This window comes from Enhydra lutris, unplaced genomic scaffold (assembly GCF_002288905.1).
Source record: "Enhydra lutris kenyoni isolate GAN:26980312 unplaced genomic scaffold, ASM228890v2 scaffoldscaffold21, whole genome shotgun sequence".
Classification (NCBI taxonomy): domain Eukaryota; kingdom Metazoa; phylum Chordata; class Mammalia; order Carnivora; family Mustelidae; genus Enhydra; species Enhydra lutris.
Genome location: NW_019154105.1, coordinates 64,411,396 through 64,428,755, shown reverse-complemented (window position 1 = coordinate 64,428,755; position 17,360 = coordinate 64,411,396). Strand labels below are relative to the sequence as shown.

At 47.3% G+C, this 17,360-nt stretch overlaps 1 protein-coding gene across 1 annotated transcript in view; it reads left to right on the top strand.

The window, feature by feature from the left end:
- LOC111149087 (EvC ciliary complex subunit 2) overlaps positions 1–17,360 on the top strand; it is a 117,295-nt gene that overhangs the window by 25,261 nt on the left and 74,674 nt on the right. The window contains exons 8-9 of the mRNA XM_022506000.1: positions 4,918–5,052; positions 8,543–8,682. Coding sequence (XP_022361708.1) covers positions 4,918–5,052; positions 8,543–8,682 — 275 coding nt within the window. The remainder of the gene's footprint in view (positions 1–4,917; positions 5,053–8,542; positions 8,683–17,360) is intronic.

The window sequence follows — 17,360 nt, the reverse complement described above, 5'->3', positions numbered from 1 at the left end:
TACCTACATGCACTTATTACTTGGTATCAGAAAGTAGGGATTGCAATAGAGAAGGGAGAAAGATGGCAGGATCTGGAAGAGCTTACCCTACCTTTGGCCTCTTCCTAGATAACAGTCATTCAATCCTGCCTCAGTGTCAGGTCCTGTTCCCAATGACCTGCCACATTGCCTCTACTCTTCAAATTCTCTTGGCCACGTGAATGGCCAAAGGAGGGCAAGACTTCAGGTGGAGATTCAGAGAAGTTGGAGGTGGGAAGAGGGAGACAAGCATGGTGGCCTGACCTAGCTGACCAGCTCTTCTTCATGAAATAGGAAAGGAGAAGACAGAGGAATCTGTTTCTACATTTTATAGTACAGTTTCTACCTTTCTACCTCCCTGCGTGTAATTCTGTTGTAGTCTTTGTTTCTGGTTCTCATCAGTCAGGCAGGTAGGGGAGGTTGGGACTAAAAATGTTTTTAGAAAGCCACACAACTCCCTGGATAAAAGCAGTGTGATCTAATGGGTGGAGAACATGGACTTGGGAGTCCAGCAGGGCTAGGTCTGGTTTTTCAGCTATGGACTTTGATTTTTTAATCTCTTCCTATCTACATTTACCTGTCAATAGGCTGGGGATAATACATACCCCATAGGATTGCTGAAGGTCGAATGATGCAAAGCATGTATCATACCGTGTTAGTTTTCTGGGGCTGCCATAACAAATCATCACAAACTTGGGGGCTTAGAATAACAGAATCTTATTCTGTCACAGTTCGGAAGGTGAGAAGTCTGAAATTAGGGTATTGACAGAGCTGTGCTCTGTTTGATGGCTTTAGAGAAGAAGATTTTCCTCTTCCTAACTTCTGACGGCTCCTGGGAATCCTTCCTTGGTTGCACCTGCCTCACTCCGATCTCTGCCTCCATGGTCACGTGGGTGTCCCTGTGTGACTCTGCCTCCACATTTCCCTGTCCTTTTAGGGAACATTCATTCGATTTAGGACCTACCCTAATCCAATATGAATTCAACTTGATTGCATTTGCAAAAACCTTATTTCCAAATATGGCCACATTTATAGGTATTGTGGGTTAAGACTTCAGCGTATCTTTTTGGAAGACACAATTAAACTCATCACATGCACCTAGCCTAGGGTCTAGCATGTTTTGGGTGATGAGGTGCCATTAATTCCCTGTATTTCCCCATTATTCTTGCTAAAGCTGGAAAAAAAGAACCACTTACCTTCTGTGAAAGAGGAATCCTAAAAACAAATTGCTCATCAATATCCCCTTTGTTCTTTTTGGACACAGGTCTTTTTGTTTCCTTTCCATCAATATTTTAATGTAACCTCTGTGCGGTTATTCATATTTATACAATGTGTTGTTTGTTTGTTTGTTTCTTATCCGGTAGCTATACCTATCAGGGCACAGAGGGCTGTTTCCCGCACAAATGGAGAAATTGCATGTCATTTTGGTGTTAATTAAAATGTAATATTTAGAATCAGGAGGATATTCAAATATGGAAACAGAACTGTTTCCCTGACCGTATTTGATAACAGCATCTTTGAACCAAGGTTGATTAATCAATAGCCAAAAAAAGTCCTGTGTGCCATTGCTTTTTGATTCAGGTTCCAATATATGGACCAAAGCTCCTGTTTCTGACTTTACTTGGCTTTGACTGTCTTGAAGGTCAGGTAGGCCTTGTTGGTCTGTGAGACAAATTTAACCTGGACTATAGCCTGCATTGTTCCCACAGGAACCAGGCCTGCTTTTGTTGTCTTCTAGCCCCTAAGTAATACATTTAATGTTCTTATAATCTATAGCCATTCCTAATTAAACTAGTCACAGACTGGCTTCTCCGGAAGCAGATGCTGAGACAGACTTTGGGGTATAATATGTTTACTAGTGTGCAGAAAAGAGTTAATATATCTGGCCTGAGATGGCCTGCTTGCAAGATTAGCCCTTGGCAAATGTATGAGAACTTGGAATTCAGAATAGTTGCCACGATTCCCCAAACTATTAAGAGTGGCTCACTGTGTTGAAGCTATCATATTACAAATATAAATAAATACAAGTAAATGTATATAAATGTGTTATAAACAATACATTTTATTCTTCAGGCCTGCATTTGTTCTGGGAGTCTGGAACTGGTACCTACTAGGGAAAGGGTGCCTAAGGGACCAGTCCCGGATCAAAGCCTTGGGCACTGAGTCTCTCATGAGCTTTGCTGTGTTGTTATACCCGTTGCTGGAGGAACTAAACAAGTCCTGTTTGATGGCCTTGGGAGAGGACTCTGGAAGCTTGCTTCTGCTTTCTTCAGGATTTAATCATCTGTGCCTTTTCCCTGTCCTGATTTTGCTCTGTGTCTTCTCCCTGTAATAACTCAGAGCAGTGAGAATGACTTTAGGCCAACCTCAGGGTCCTCCTGGTGAATCATCAAACGTGGGGTGGTTTGCCCCTCCCCCAACACAACCAGTGATTACCCATGAAGGGAAGAAGGAGGAAGCAGGATTGGGCAAAAGAAGACTGTGCGAGTTGTGATCTGAGCTGACAAAGCCCCACCTGGCAGTGAACTCTGGAGCAAGCATTGCCTGTCTGAGGGTCCCTTGTCAGGCTAAATGGCTGGCCATTTTGCTTCGCATCAAAGAGAATAAAATAATTAGGAATAAACTTAATCAGGAGGTGAAAGTCTTGTACACTGAAAACTACAAAACCCTGCTGGGGGAAACTAAAGAAAACACAAATAAATGGAAAATCATCTTGGGCACATGGAAGGGATGAAAAGTGTTATCAAAATGTGAGGCTCTCAGTCCAGGTCTACTTTTGAGGCCACCTTCTGGTAAAATGACTCATTCATCGCCGCCATATAGCTTCTCCATTACTGTGCCAAAGGAGTTGCCTTTGTTTACACGGCCCACAAAGGAAGACGTGGCAAGAATCACTGGTGTTTAGTGAGCAAATATTAAAAGACAGAAGCTCTTTTAGTGACTTCATTCAACTTCATTCATATTCTTGTTTAATCCTCTGTACGACCTTTGGAGGGCTACTGTCTCAGTTTACAAGGGACGAAGCAGAGGCAAAGAGAGATGAACTCATCTGACCAATACTGTATGACCAATAGGGCAGAGATGGTGCCGCACCCAGATGGTCTGGGTCCTGAGCCCAAGCTTCACCCGCTCTGCTGTTTGCAGTCCCCCTTACCTGTGAATAGGAGGTGGACCTGGGTCAGACCCAGTCAGTACCCACACACCCAGTGTCATCACACCAAGGGAGGAAGAACCCCGACTCACAGCCCGGCAGACAGCAAATACTCAGTAAATAATTGTTGATTAATAAATGAGCCAAGCTTTGCACTAATCTCTCTATCACTATTCTGTTTAATCCTGATTCTAGGAGGTATGTTTTTTTAAAGATTTTATTTGTTTATTTATTTATTTGACAGAGATCACAAGTAGGCAGAGAGGCAGGCAGAGATGGGGGGGAGGCAGGCTCCCTGCTGAGCAGAGAGCCTGCTGCGGGACTTGATCCCACGACCCTGAGACCATGACCTGAGCCAAAGGCAGAGGCTTAACCCACTGAGCCACCCAGGCACCCCTCTAGGAGGTATTTTTATCCCCATTTTACAGATGAGAGAAGTGAGGTTGCTGGAGGTCAAGTCGCTCACCCAGGGTATCACAGAGGCGGCATTTCCATCCAGATCTGTAGGATTAAAATCTAGAGCTCCGGGGCGCCTGGGTGGCTCAGTGGGTTAAAGCCTCTGCCTTCAGCTCAGGTCATAATCCCAGGGTCCTGGGATCGAGCCCCGCATCGGGCTCTGCTCAGCGGGGAGCCTGCTTCCTCCTCTCTCTCTCTGCCTGCCTCTCAGCCTACTTGTGATCTCTGTCTGTCAAATAAATAAATAAAAAAATCTAAAAAAAAAAAAAATCTAGAGCTCCTTGTTTGGATCAAAGTGTCTTTGGGAGAATTCAAGGTGTTAAATCTTGTGAAACCCTTAACCTAGCCATTCTCAGTGTGTTCCTCAGACAAACAGCTCAGCAGCTCAGAACTAGGAAAAGCCACTCCCGAGGCCATGTGCCCAGGTCTAGTGAATCAGAAGTTCAGAGTGGGGCACAGGGACGCGTGTTTCCACAAGTCCTCCTGGTTCGGATGCATGTGTAAGTGTGAGCGTGGTCTCAGTCCTGCATCTGACCCATACGGAGTGCTTGTCAGATGCCAGCAGCTCCTGTGGTCTCGAACTGGAGGAGGGGCTGAAGGTGGAGCCTCTGGGACTCAATCAGCTTCTCACAGCTGTCTGATGCCCACTGCTCCCAGCCTGTCAGGGATGCACGTTTGTCCCAGGCTCTCGCGGGCCGGAACCCAGGGGTGCCTCTGAGGCGTGAGAGAGGGCTGGACGTGTTAAGGCAAGCTGACGGCTTGCTTGGCAGCCAGCCGCCTCTGACTGTGGGAGGCTCCCCTGCCCCGTGCCTCCTCCAGCATGGACCTGAAGGCCAGTGTGGGCCGCAGTTTGCCTCTGCAGTGCTCTTGGGAAGGGGGAGCACATGGTGTGGGGAGAAGGAAAGAACACTACAGATTCTGACCCTGACTCGAAACAGCTCACAGCTCACGGGTTCCTAGTGCACATTAGGTTTGTTACAGATGGATTCCCGAACGTAGTGTTCTGGGTTGCCTGCGGTCTGCCAAGCTGGGGGTAGATGGTCCACCATGCTGGGCTCCTGGGCAGTGTTTGTCCTGCTCGGTGCTCCAGACGCGCTGCGTGGAAGCCACGCTATAGGGAAACAGACGCTGAGAAGTCCAGCGATGGTATCAGGGCGAGACAGTCTCAGCCAGTGGGTCCAAAGCCAGGCCAGTCTCTCTGCTTCTTCTGCTGTAACTCTTCCTTAGAACCTGACTGAAAGATGTGAAGTGTGACTACGGACAAGTACCCCTCTCTCTCTCTCATCCCCTAGGTCATCCCAAACCATGGCCTTCATGCGGCAGGATTCTTCGCAGCCTCCATTGTCTCCTTTGTGCTGACCTGGGTCACGCTTTTCTTCATGGCTCGATATCAGTGTTTGAAGGGAAGCCTGCTCACCAGACATGGGGTGAGTCTCCATGTGCGTCGTGTTCCTGGAAGGTAGTTGGGTTGACAGTAGACGTGAGGTTGGCATTTGTCCTCCAGTTCAATGGGTCTCAGCCCTGGATGGATGTCCCAATCCCTGGGACACATGACAGACACATGCTCATCTCCAGGCTTAACCTGCAAAGACTCTGACTGGATGGTCCCAGGGTGTGCCCCTATCATTAGTCATTTTTAAACCTCCCTGGAGGATTCCAGAAGGTAGCCAGGGTTGAGCGCCCCTGTGGTCTGACTGAATCCCCGAGCGCTGTCAGTGTGGCCAACTCTGTATTCATGCCATGCTAATTCAGGTCCTGGTCCACACTCCCTGCTGAAAGGTCTTTGGCTCACTTCGTCCTCATGGGGAGACCAGGTCCTTCAGCCTGGCTTGGGAAGCCCCCTTGGCCGGCTTCTGCCAACCTCTGCTACCACTGTCTACTTCCTACCTCAGCCCCAATCGACCCAGTGACTCAGCATTCCCTGAGAGCGTGAGCTCACCACACTCACACCGGAAGCTTTTTTGATCCTCTCTGCCCTTCAGTGAGCATAGTTCTGGCTGGGCTGGGAGCCGTCTCTCTCAGTTCCTGCGCTAGCTTCTGTAGACCCCACATAGTACACCTCCTAATTTCTTGGGCTCATCTGTGAATGTCTTGATCTCTCTATTCCTGTCTTGGTCTGGGTTCCCACGGAAGCACATCCTAGGCCCGGGGTCCAAATGTAAGTAGTTTATATGGGGACTGATCCCAGGAAGTATTTGTGTGGGGTCAGGAGGTGAGGCAGGAAGGGAAGGCAGCTGGTCACGTTACCACTCTGGGCCCCTGGAGCTTCACCTTGCCCAGGAACTCAGCAGAGAGTAGGAAAATAGCCTCAGAGTCATCCCACCTAAGGAGGGAAGGAGCTGGGGTATATGTCATACACCATTGGTCATCGGTCAAGGACATGGGGGCGATGGAGCTGTTAGAAGGTGGGGGAGGAAGGACTGTTCTCCCCACTAAGAAGACACTTGGAGACCAGAGAACGAAGCAGGCAACTCCATACCATTTACACAGACTTTTATTTAGGATAACTTACTGATAGGTGATCAGGTTGGGGGTGATCTGGATGCTATGCAGCTAGTCTCACAAAGTCCAGGCCTTAGTCCACAGATTGTATAGAGTGAGGGGTTGTGCAGAGGGCATTTTAGTGAGAGCAGAGGACCCACTTCCTCCAAGGGTTTGCGTGCACCTAATTGACAGCTACCCTTTCATTAGATCTCATGGCACCATCTGCATCAGGAGGGGGAGAGATCATGCTATCTTTAACAAATTTACAAAGCGCCTAAACAAACCTCCCCCTTCCAGCCTTGGTGGGCATTTCCAAGGTATGTATCTTAATCTCCGAGGTCCCTGGAACACATAGCCTGAAGAGAGAACATGAACAAGATGGAGGGCCACCGAGGGAGTCAGTATTGTCAGAGTTCCCACAGGGGCCCGGACAAAGGGTGACGTTATTTCCGGCATGGGCTCCGGAGGCCAGCACAAGCCTTTAGGGAAAGGAGCATAGGTATTGGCTGATGGATCTTCGGCTAGTGGACACTGAAACAGCAAGGGGGAGGGGACATGGGTAGAAAACAGATTGTATCTGCCACCATCCCTGCTGTGTGGTATGGAGCCTGGTGCTTGGAGGGCGCTGAATAAATGTGTGAGGAAATGTACGAGCCCTCAGCCCATCAGTGGATGGACAGAGGGGAAGGAAATCAGGGCAGCAGTTCATAGAGTGAGATGGGCTGCCACCAGAAGACACTGTGGGAAGTAAGCATCCATGGCAGTTTGTTGGTCCCTCCAGGGTTGGGAGGGCTGGAGCTGCTGCAACTCAGTGTCACCCAGGGGCCCAGCACCTTGAAGGGAACATCTGCCATCTCTCCCCCTCATTTGTATTGAGGAACCTGAGGCCCATGAATTTGAACACTTGCTTCAGGCGGCCAAGTGTAGGCTGGATCTGGCTTCTGGGGGCCGTGTCTGGAGGCTGGAGGTCCTGTCCCCATTGTTCACTAGGTGTCTGCTTCCCAGAGGAGAGGATGGTCATTTCAAAGTGAGATCGGTCCACAGTGTCTGTAGCAGGCAAAAGGGGGTAGGAGACAAAGGACCCCTTTCATCAGACCTTGGGCTTGTCTCCCAAAGCCATTATCCATCACAGAAGAACAAAACTTCCCCACTGCTTTGATGAAGGAGCAGGAATCATTTCCTGGGGATGAAAGGCTGATCGTTACACCCGCAAAGAGAAAAGAAAAGCGTTGATTCAAGGGTCTGAAGACCCTTGAAGTTCACAGAATGAACTCTTTTCACATTTTTCTTTATTTTTGGAAACCCGAGGCAACCAATGAGACAGTGTGCTATAAAACACAAGACAGACTTCTTCACTCCTTCTAGCCTTCTTCACTCCTTCTACCCTAAGAGTTAGACCGATTTGGGACCAGATACCAACCCTGACTCTTCATGAGCTGTGTGGATGCACATAATGTTATTTTACTCCTCTGAGTTATGGTTTCTTATATGTAATGTGGGGCAATAGCACTTATTTTGTTGGGACAGTTTTGTGATAATAACACATAAAAGCCACAGGGACAGGAATTCTTAAATATTAACTATAGTTATCACCCATTTTGCAGAATCAACAATAAGGACAAAAACAGAGCTATCCAATCATTGGGTCAGGCTTAATTATCTCCCATGTCACTTCCATTTGACAATTCTATATTCTGATTAGAAACCAGCCAGATGCATGAAGTTGAAGTCCATCTGCCAACTAGAATTTCTGTCTGCATGATGATTATTGTGGTGGTGCTGCTGATGGTAACCATGATGGTGGTGTTGGTGGTGATGATGATGCTGGGGATGATGATGATGGTGGTGATGATGATGACGATGGTATGGTGGTGATGGTGGTGATGGTGAGGATGATGGTGTGATGAGATGATGGTGATGATGGTGATTGGTGATGAAGATGGTGATGGTGATGGTGGTGATGATGGTGATAGTGTTGGTGGTGATGATGTTGACAGTGATGATGTTGATGGTGATGATGATGATGATGGTGTTGGTGGTGATGATGTTGATGGCTGATGATGGTGATGATGATGGTGATGATATGATGATGGTGATGATAGTGGTGATGATGGTGATGATGGTGACAGTGGTGGTGGTGATGGTGATGATGGTGAAATACTTTACAGGTCTTTACAGGTTGCAAAGGTCTTTCCATCCATTGTTTTGTTAATACGCACAATATCCCCATGCAGGGCTACTAGAACTAAAATCCCATTTTTTTTTTTTTTTATGAGAAAGTAGATGCCCAGGGAAATAGTGTCTTGTCTGAGTTTACTCTGCTCACAAGTGGGGCCAGCAAGGTTCTCTGACTCCTGCCTTCCCCTCATAACTTTCTCAGCACATGACATTCACAAGAAGGCCCACTCAATTGTTTCTGAAATTTCTCTGCAGGTTCAGCATCATGAGAGCAAGCTGGAGTACTCCCAGTTCACCTCACCCGATGATGTCAATGAGGACCTTGCTCTCAATGACCAAATGATTGACATTCTGTCTTCAGAGGACCCCGGGAGCATGCTTCAAGCTTTAGAAGAGTAAGAATTCTTAACTGCCCTGTACTTGCTTGGATATGATGAATGCTTTAGCTGCACTAGCCTGAGAGCAAACACTGAGTACATTTCATTAATTAATTAATTAATTATTCAGTTAATCATTCATTTGTTACTCACTAGTCATCATGGAACTACTGCTATGCTTAGTATTTGGGAAAAGGGATGAATAAGACATAGTTCGTGCTATAAGCTAATGGGGAAGACAGACACATAAACAGAAGAGATCAAAACAGTTTGATGAACAGCATGCTAAAAAGGAAATGAAGACTAGTTGAGCCAGGAAGAGGAAGTAATTACCTCAGAGAGGGTCAAGGAAATGCTTCCCAGAGGAGGTCATATTTTAACTAGTTCTTGAAGCATGGCTGTAGGCTTTCCAAGTGGGTTAAGAGAAGAAAGACTTCAGGCAGAGGGAGGAAAGGGCGGATGAAAGGATAGGAAATGAGCAAGATCCATTTGGTGAAGCAAAGTAGCTCAGTACGACTGATGTGTGAATTGGGGTATTGAATACAGAGAAATAAAGGAAAAGGCAGCTGGAGAGAGAGAGGCCAGGCCAGGCAGTGTGTTTGCTGAACTGAATTCTCTTCTTTTTATTTATTTAACAAAAACTTACAGCGTCTCACTTGTGTACAGCAGAACCTAGAGCTGGACACAGTTCTGAACACTGCTTGGATACGAACTCATAATCCTATTAGCCTCCTTACGGAGGTGTTGCTCTTTTTACCATCTCGTGGATGGGGGATTGAGAGAGGCTGCGGAGCTTGCCCCAGGGTGCACGCTAGTAAACGAGAGATCCAGGGCTTCAGGTCTTTTAAGGGCTGGCCTGTTTCGGCTCATCTTTACTCTTAAGTCATCTGTACCAACCAAAGGCTCAGTGTCTTCATCAGGGCGACCTCTCCTTGGAGTCCCTGGACTTGAGTTCCTGTCTCCCCAGTTCTACAGATATGTTAAGGATTCTGCAGAGGTTAACTGCCCTTGGGCTGCTGCTTCTGGTATTTGGAAGGTGCCCTTTGAAACGAGGTGACCCCAGATGTGGGGGTACCTACTTCTCTGAATTTCTTTGTTCTGCTAGGTCTTGGCCTCATTTTTTATTACTCCTTCTTGGTTCTCGGATTGTCTCAACCTGATTGTTTTTGGTCAGCTTTTCGAATTGTTTTTGATGGGATAGTTTGTCCAGATTACCTGGATCACTCTTAGTAAGAACAGAACCCGTCTTTGTGTAAGCCACATTCTAGATGATGAACAGCCATGGTCCCTGCCATGGGGAGAGCCTGTGAGAGAGACGGACAGGGAAACAAGCAAAGCCCAACAGTTAGATCGAGTTAGATTGGGTTTACGTCGGGCTGTGCCACCATATACCCTGGGTCCAGTTACTTAAGTAGAAGTTCTGGGAAGGACGGGCTAGGTTGTGGAGGGTTCTGGATGTCAGGCTCCACAGTAGGCACTGGAGACCCAGGGAGTGGCCTGTTAATATGGGCAGATCATGTTCCAAAGGCCACTCTGAATACAAAAGAAGAATGGCTTAGAAGGTTAAATCCAGAGTTTTGTAGGAGATGTGGATGTATGATGAGGGCAGGAGCCGTAGGTTGGGTGAGGAGAGGGATCCAAAGGAGGAGCTTACAGAACTTGGTCACTGGTGGTCATGTGGCTGAGTAGGTCTGCATAGGGGGGTGTAGTTTGCCCACTGAAGGGGAGGGAAAAACTCAGGAAGCCTCCCTAGGGTTCTGGGTTCTATTTGCTTGTTTGTTTGAGTGGGAGAGGAGGGGGCATCAGTTTTACTGCTTGGTAGATCTCTGGGTCTTCTGCTTGTAGAAGGCCCACAGAGTGGCGTATGAGAGGGGTATGCCTTCACGAGGGCAGTGCGATGCTCGGGCTGGGCCACGATCTTTGGAAGATCCATTTTTACCAAAAACACCATCTGAACACGTAGGATTCTTACTGGTTTTATCATGCTTTTATTTTTCCTTTCTTTGCTTCTTTTTATATTGATGATGATTAGCAACGGGACCCCGTGGGAACCCCTCAAACTGGATTCCATTTACGACAAGCTTCTTCTGATCCTAGATTCGGGATGCATATCTTTACCTGTGCACTTCCCCCTGAACTAATTGCTGTCAATTTGGAGTCATCATGATGCTGATAAGCTGTAATGACTTATATTTTCATACAATACCTTGTATTTGTGCAGTGTTTAAAAATGCAGTCTCTTTTCCACACGTTGATTTGGTCCCCATGCTAATGCTCTTTGGGAAGGCATTTTATTTTGCCTATATTTGAACTAGTTTCTCTAGTTGAAGGATCTGGTGCTCTTCTTGGTAACGAGCTGTATTCAGAGTCACTTATGTAGTAAGTGACAGGTTAGGACTGGAGCTTTCTCTATGGAATCTCGGCCACGTTATGTTTCACAGATACTCTCTGAGCCCCAGTGTCTTCATCTCTTGACTGGGGAAATCATAAGTGCCGGGGATTGCTGCTAAGTTTAATGATATGACAGGGACTTGGTGGCCGAGTCCTCTCTGGGTTTTGCCTCGGAGCTGGGGCCTGACTTGAAGGGCGATGATCAGGTGGTAAAGAGGTGCCTTTAAGTAGATCAGCCCCTCTTGGAGTCCTTCTCAAGAGCAGTGCAAACAGCAACTGAAAATGGGAGAGCTTCGGAGCAAGGTAGGGTAGCTCTGGTCCTATCTCCCGGGAGTCTGGAATCCGTGACCCTTGTTCATCCATTTCCGGGTCCAGAGTCGTACAGCTTGGCTAACTGAGCTTTGTGCCGCCATTCATGTGTGATCCTTCATTTTAGCTTAATTCTCTAATCAGAATGCCAAGGGCGACCAATTAAAATTTGCCACACTACCCAAGAGGGAGGAGGGAGGAATGGATGGGCAGTGGGGAGAAAGGTGGCTGGTTACTGGCAGAGGTTCTTAAATGTCTCTTATTACATTAAATGGTAGAAGCACGTGATTAGCGAAATATTTCCTAGATAGAAGTCTCTTTTCTTCCAAAACGTGGAGATAAAAAGTGGAGTCAAATGATTTGGATTGTGTGATCAGCTCCTAGATATTTAATTTGCAAGTAGGTCATACACCACAACCTCTGGCCAAAGGAATTAGGGCTGTGATCAGCATACACATGTATGTAATACATGTGTATATTAATAAACAATAGTACTTAGGGTTGAGGGTCCATATTTGGGCTCTCTACTCTGTTCCATTGGTCTGTGTTTCTGTTTTTGTGCCAGTACCATGCTGTCGTGGTGATCACAGCTTTGTAATAAAGCTTGACATCAGGCAATGTGATGCTTCCAGCTCTGTTTTTCTTTTTCAACATTTCCTTGGCGATTTGGGGTCTTTTTTGGTTCCATACAAATTTTAGGATTGTTTGTTCCAGCACTTTGAAAAATGAGGCTGGTGTTTTGATCGGGATGGCATTGAACATACAGATTGCTCTAGGCAGTATAGACATTTTAATAATGTTTATTCTTCCGGTCCATGACCATGGAATGTTTTTCCATCTTTTTGTGTCTTCTTCAATTTCTTTCAGGAGTGTTCTGTAGTTCCTCGAGTACAGATCCTTTACCTCTTTGGTTAGGTTTATTCCCAGGTATCTTACGGTTCTTGGTGCTATTGTAAATGGAATCAAATCTCTAATTTCCCTTTCTGTATTTTCATTGTTAGTGTATAAGAAAGCCACTGATTTCTGTACATTGATTTTGTATCCTGCCACATTACTGAATTGCTGCATGAGTTCTAGTAATTTGGGGGTGGAGTCTTTTGGGTTTTCCACGTAAAGTATCATGTCATCTGCCAAGAAAGAGTGTTTGACTTCTTCTTTGTCAATTTGAATACCTTTTATTTCTTTTTGTTGTCTGATTGCTGTTGCTAGGATGTCTAGTACTATGTTGAACAAGAGTGGCAAGAGTGGGCATCCTTGTCGTGTTCCTGATCTTAATGGGAAGGCTGTCAGCTTTTTCCCATTGAGGATGATATTCGTTGTGGGTTTTTCATAGATGGATTTTATGAAATTGGGGAATGTTCCCTCTATCCCTACACTCTGAAGAGTTTTAATCAGGAACGGATGCTGTATCTTGTCAAATGCTTTTTCTGCATCAATTGAGAGGACCATGTGGTTCTTCTCTCTTCTGTTACTGATTTGTTCTATCACATTGATTGATTTGCAAATGTTGAACCATGCTTGCATCCCAGGGATCAATCCCACCTGGTCATGGTGGATAATCTTTTTAATGTCCTGTTGGATCCTATTAGCTAGGATCTCATAGCAGCAATGTCCATAATAGCCAAACTGTGGAAAGAGCCGAGATACCCCCTCAACAGATAAATGGATAAAGAAGATACAGTCCATATATACAATGGAATATTACTCAGCCATCAGAAAGGATGAATGCCCAATTTTTGCATCAACATGAAGGGTACAGGGGGAGATTATGCTGAGTGAAATAAGTCAAGCAGAGAGAGTCAATTATCATATGGTTTCACTTACTTGTGGAGCATAAGGAATAACATGGAGGACATTAGGAGAAGGAAAGGAAAAATCAGTTGGGGTAAATCAGAGGGGGAGAAGAACCATGAGAGACTATGGACTCTGAGAAACAAACTGAGGGTTTTAGAAGGAAGAGGGGTGGAAGGATGGGTGAGCCTGATGATGGGTATTAAGGAGGGCACAGATTGCATGGAGCACTGGGTGTTATACGTAAACAATGAATCATGGAACACTGCATCAAAAACTAATTATATACTGTATGGCGATTAACATATTATAATAATATGTTAATATAAAAATATAATAAAAATAAGTAAGTAAATAAACAATAGTACACATGATAGTAACAGTGTGTAACAGAAATGGTAGTAGTACCATATACAAAGTTATTAATTATCTTGTTTTTGTTGTTGGTTCAAGAAGTGATGGCCTATGAGGAGCACAGGCTTCCCTGAGCCCCGTATTCTCTGAAATGAACAGTGCTGCTCCTGGTGTGTGAATGCCGCGAGGACATTGAGGTTACCAAGGTTTTATTCTTGTAAATCACCTAGGAGCTCTGGAATTTTATGTTCATTTCTCCTTGGGCACCAGACTTGTTTTGCTCGAAGAGCGTTTGACATTGATTGTCAAGCATGACCTGAAGAGTGCTCACTGGAGAGCTGCATTTGTCCCGTCCCCCTCCCCCGGTCCTCCTCCCCCAAACCCCCTACCCCCTCCTCTTCTCCGCCACCACATCCCAATATTCAGTATTTATCAAACGTCCGTTCTGTTTTCACACTCCGTGGTTGAATGCTCATTTTAGGGACCTGGTGGGGTTTTTGTTTTGTTTTGTTTTGTTTTTTTAATCATAGCATTGTCAGTTACTTTTAATCTTTCCATCTTGACTTATAGTCAGGCTTTAGGAGCTCCCAGAAAGAAAATGTCACTCAGAATGTCAGGGGCTTAGGATGCATGGAAATCTGTGATTGTCTCCGCACTAAAAACAGCTTTTTTCTCTAGTGAATTATTTATCCCATTTGTATTTCTTATGTGAAGCTTAGCTAGGTTTCTAAATATGTCATTAGATGCCTGGATTGCCGCCTTGTTGCTCAGACCCATCGGAGCCCTACCCTTGCTCTCTCTTGCTGATTTATCTTTGACAAAGAGCATCTCCTTGGTTTGTGTGGTTGTTTATCTTTGACATCATTTCTTCATGGTCTGTCTCTCACAGAGAGGATCTGAGGGAGAGGTCTTTCCTTTGGTTTGTGTCAGGCTCCTAGACGGTTGTCCTAATGGAGGAGGCTCAGCCCTGGGCATGCGGAGGCAAGAGGGAGGAGGAACAGGGCACTATTGGCAGCTTTTGAAGGTTTGAGAAGTGTGGAGAGCCCACAGTGTCAGCTCTGGAAGCTTCTAGAAGTGTGGAGAGCCCACATATCTTAGCTCTGGCCTTAGTCTTGCCCTGACCAGTGCCAGGCACCTCTTGCCCATGACCTTAGGTAATTCTCACAGCGGCTCTGGAAAGGAAGCTGAGGTTCAGAAGGGTTGATTGGTTTTGCCTAAGGTCACACAAGTGGCAATGAGTTTGGGCCCAGGACTATGTGCTTTCAGATCTACTGTTGTATTGACAAAACAGCTTTTAAAAAATATTACACTTAGATTTTTCCAAGAGAGACAAAGGAAAAGAAGAGAAAGAAAGGAAAGGAAGAGAAGAAAGTCCAGGCGAGTGTTTATTTCCAGTTATTTAAAGGAAGATCATTTCTGTCTTTTGATGCCTCCAACATCCCCTTCTAAGCTGTCTCTGAATTATGGTTTGGACAGAGTCACCGTTCAGTGAGTATTGGTTGAATCAAGGCTTTTAGTTCCACGTAGTGAATGGTTTCTGTGTGCCGGCTATGTGGTATTGTTTTTTCTGTGTTTTTTTACAACTATGCCTTTTTTATTTTATATTTTATTTTATATTAACACTGCGGAGATATAATCTTGTTTCTCATTTCTGGAACTTAAACAGGAAATTAACTTCAGGGAAATTAAGCGACTCACCCAAAGTTTCTGTGGTTCCTTTGCCCTTTCAGGGTTGTTCGCTCCTGTGTGCAGTCACTGGGAGGCCCTGGCTGGGTGCTGGCGTGGCGTCCGGGTGTGGGTCGTCACGGGAAACACACAGGCAGAGCATAAAGACGTGCACGGCTAACCCTGCAGTTCCACAGCCTGGAGGGGCTCTCAAGAGGAAGGGGCTCTGTTAGAGAAAGGCAGGGTTTCACTTTTGCCTGGGGGCTCCAGGAGGACCCCCGAAGTGGAGGGTCGGGGGAACCAAGACCTGAGAGATGAGCATCCTGTAGGGCCCAATGGACAGAGCACAGGAAGGGACATAGGTGGGCCCTTGAGGGTCTAGGAGGGGATGAGGCCAGCATGGCAGGGGCACGTGGAAGTGGGCTGTAGGGTCACGCCGAGCCAGCACAAGTGTGCCCCAGAGCAGCTTCCCTCATAAGCCTGATGGAGAGTCACCAGCAGGTGTGTTCAAAGCTGTAGGGTTAACTTGACAGCTAAGGTGTGAGAAGGTGCGGCGTTGCTCAAACCAGAAGTAAGCACAGTGCATTCCCAGGTGTGACATGGCTTCACAGGCAGCCCAGAGTCCGTCCCAGGGAGTCCAGCCATGGCAGGGACTCCCTTGCAGAGCGGCTGTTCCATCGGCCGTCACCAGCTCCCTTGGTCGTGGTCCAGCTGGATTCCGCAGGGGCCCCTAGCTCAGGGCCCGTTTCCCAGGAGGACCCCCAGGCTGTAGCTCTGTGTGATGTCCCTCCCAAGGGCTACATGCGGGCCTGTGGAATCCAGGGACAGATGATGGAGGATGAGTGGTACCTACTGACGGCCTGGAAGTGGTCTTTGTGAGAGAAGAGCCGTCAGCTTGTGGCCGTGCTGCTTCCTAAGACAAGGGAAGAGGGAGGATTGAGTTTTGAGGAAGGATCCAGAGGTGCTTCTGGGCTGGGCGAGTTGAAGATGCCTAGAGACACCAGATGGACATGTCTGTTCAGACACAGGCCTGGGGCTGGGGGTGGCAGGATGGGGATCCAGGAGGGAGCCCCTGGAGAGTGGAGAGCGACATCGAGGGGAGGGAAGCAGGATGGTGTCCTCAGGAACTGCATCCTTTACATTGTCAGAAAGGTAACAGGAAACCAGGGCAGTGAGAGCAGGAAAGCCAAGAGAAAAGGGATCCCAGAAGAAGGGGTGAAGAGCTGTGTCTGGTGTTGCCTGCAGTTCAGTCAGGTGAAGACTGGAAGGTGTCCTGTTTTTGCTGTCGGGACATGGCCAAAGGCCAGAGCAGGTTTGGGGAGCACGGGGCAAATGCAGTGGCCACCATCACCGCTGTGACTCACCCACTCTGCTGTGCAGGGGAACAGCAGACTAAGGGAGCCCGGGGCTAAGAGAAGGACATTTAGGGTGATGCCAGAGGCTCTGAGCATTCTGTGGGGGATGGTCCGCAGATGGGGGGAGGCTGAGAGTTTGAGGGGAGAGCAGGTACAGTTGCAGGGAAGAGGGTACTGAGAAGGTGGGAGCCAGTGCTCCCATGTCGGCACAGGAGAGGGGCTGGGACCTCCGGGAAGAAAGGTCCAGAGAACACAGAGGTGTGTGCAGGGGTGTGGATGGGAGGTGTAAACAAGGCATGTACCTGTGTGACGCTTCTCAGGGACATACAGGTGAAGACATTGGGAAGAAGAGGGGAGGACTATGGGGAGGTATGGCACAGCCCTGAAGAGTGGGGAGGTGGCTTCCTAGCAGAAGCCAGAGAGTTACTGGGCAGGTAGCATGCCCACGTGAGGCTGGAGGTCCCAGCCCAGCCCTGATGAGGGATTTGCTCCTGCAGGGCTCCAGGGGGAGGTACAGAGGCTGCCAAAGGTCAGGGGCGGGGTTGGAGCCCAGCGGTGAGAGATCAGGTTGAGAAGCAAGACCTCCTGGTGTGAGTCCTAGCAGGGGCCCTTACTGTCAGGTGACTCTGGGTGTCTTACCTATCAAGGGGGGGCTAGCTGTGGCTGCCCCCTAGGCTGCTAGGACAGAAGCTGGCCCCAGGCTCTCTGTTTTAGGGGAGCAGGAGATGGACGATAGGTGTTTCCTATAGTTGCTCTAACAAGTGACCACACACTCAGGGGCTCCAGAGAACAGAGCTTCTTCTGTCATGGGGCTGGAGGCGAGAGGCCCAA